Raw genomic sequence first — 1,545 nt, forward strand, 5'->3', positions numbered from 1 at the left:
AGGCCGCAGGCACGGCGGCCGTTTCCGCCGCCGCGCCGCTCGCGACAGAGGCGGAGGGGCTGAGGCTGCACCTCTCCAGCAGCAACGCCACCGGCTACAGAGGAGTGTGCGCGGACAGGAGCCGCTACCAGGCGAAGCACAGGGCGGGCGAAAGGATGGTCTACTTGGGCACCTTTGCCACGGCGGTGGAGGCGGCGGTGGCGTACGCGCGGGCGGTAGGGGAGGCGGAGGCGGCAGGCGCGGGAGGGCCAGCGCGGGCAGCAGCTGCGGCGGGGGATGCGGAGGCGGGGGAGGCGATGGAGGCTGCGGAGGCCAGGGAGATGGAGGCGATGGAGGCAGAGGAGGCGGAGGAGGCAGCGGCGGCGGCGGCGGCGGAGGAGGAGGAGGGCGCAGAGGGGGCGCCGGAGGAGGAAGAGGCGGCGAAGGCCGCAGGCACGGCGGCCGTTTCCGCCGCCGCGCCGCTCGCGACAGAGGCGGAGGGGCTGAGGCTGCACCTCTCCAGCAGCAACGCCACCGGCTACAGAGGAGTGTGCGCGGACAGGAGCCGCTACCAGGCGAAGCACAGGGCGGGCGAAAGGATGGTCTACTTGGGCACCTTTGCCACGGCGGTGGAGGCGGCGGTGGCGTACGCGCGGGCGGTAGGGGAGGCGGAGGCGGCAGGCGCGGGAGGGCCAGCGCGGGCAGCAGCTGCGGCGGGGGATGCGGAGGCGGGGGAGGCGATGGAGGCTGCGGAGGCCAGGGAGATGGAGGCGATGGAGGCAGAGGAGGCGGAGGAGGCAGCGGCGGCGGCGGCGGCGGAAGGAGGAGGAGGGCGCAGAGGGGGCGCCGGAGGAGGAAGAGGCGGCGGAGGCCGCAGGCACGGCGGCCGTTTCCGCCGCCGCGCCGCTCGCGACAGAGGCGGAGGGGCTGAGGCTGCACCTCTCCAGCAGCAACGCCACCGGCTACAGAGGAGTGTGCGCGGACAGGAGCCGCTACCAGGCGAAGCACAGGGCGGGCGAAAGGATGGTCTACTTGGGCACCTTTGCCACGGCGGTGGAGGCGGCGGTGGCGTACGCGCGGGCGGTCGGGCAGGCGGAGGCGGCAGGCGCAGGAGGGCCAGCGCAAGCAGCAGCAGCGGCAGCGGGGGAGGCGGAGGCGGGGGAGACGGAAGAGGAAGAGGCTGCGGAGGCCAGGGAGATGGAGGCGATGGAGGCAGAGGAGGCGGAGGAGGCAGCGGCGGCGGCGGAGGAGGAGGAGGAGGAGGGCGCAGAGGGGGCGCCGGAGGAGGAAGAGGCGGCGGAGGCCGCAGGCACGGCGGCCGTTTCCGCCGCCGCGCCGCTCGTGACAGAGGCGGAGGGGCTGCATCTGCACCTCTCCAGCAGCAACGCCACCGGCTACAGAGGAGTGCGCGAGCACTCTGGCCGCTACCAGGCGAAGCGCGGGGGGGACTGCAAGGAGTCTACTTGGGCAACTTCGCCACGGCGGTGGAGGCGGCGGTGGCGTACGCGCGTGCGGTCGGCGAGTACCAGCCTCCGGCTCCTCCGACGGTGGCGACAGAGGCGGAGG

At 74.6% G+C, this 1,545-nt stretch overlaps 1 protein-coding gene across 1 annotated transcript; it reads left to right on the plus strand.

Annotated features, from left to right (window-relative positions):
* Positions 1–155: 155 nt before the first annotated feature.
* EMIHUDRAFT_124539 (hypothetical protein) lies at positions 156–1,383 on the plus strand (the record flags this gene model as incomplete). The annotated part of the gene is made up of 2 exons (XM_005765129.1): positions 156–620; positions 802–1,383. Coding segments are annotated over 2 exons (1,047 nt in total), but the record flags the coding sequence as incomplete, so codon positions are not given.
* Positions 1,384–1,545: the final 162 nt, after the last annotated feature.

Source organism: Emiliania huxleyi (assembly GCF_000372725.1).
Source record: "Emiliania huxleyi CCMP1516 unplaced genomic scaffold EMIHUscaffold_5659, whole genome shotgun sequence".
Classification (NCBI taxonomy): domain Eukaryota; phylum Haptophyta; order Isochrysidales; family Noelaerhabdaceae; genus Emiliania; species Emiliania huxleyi.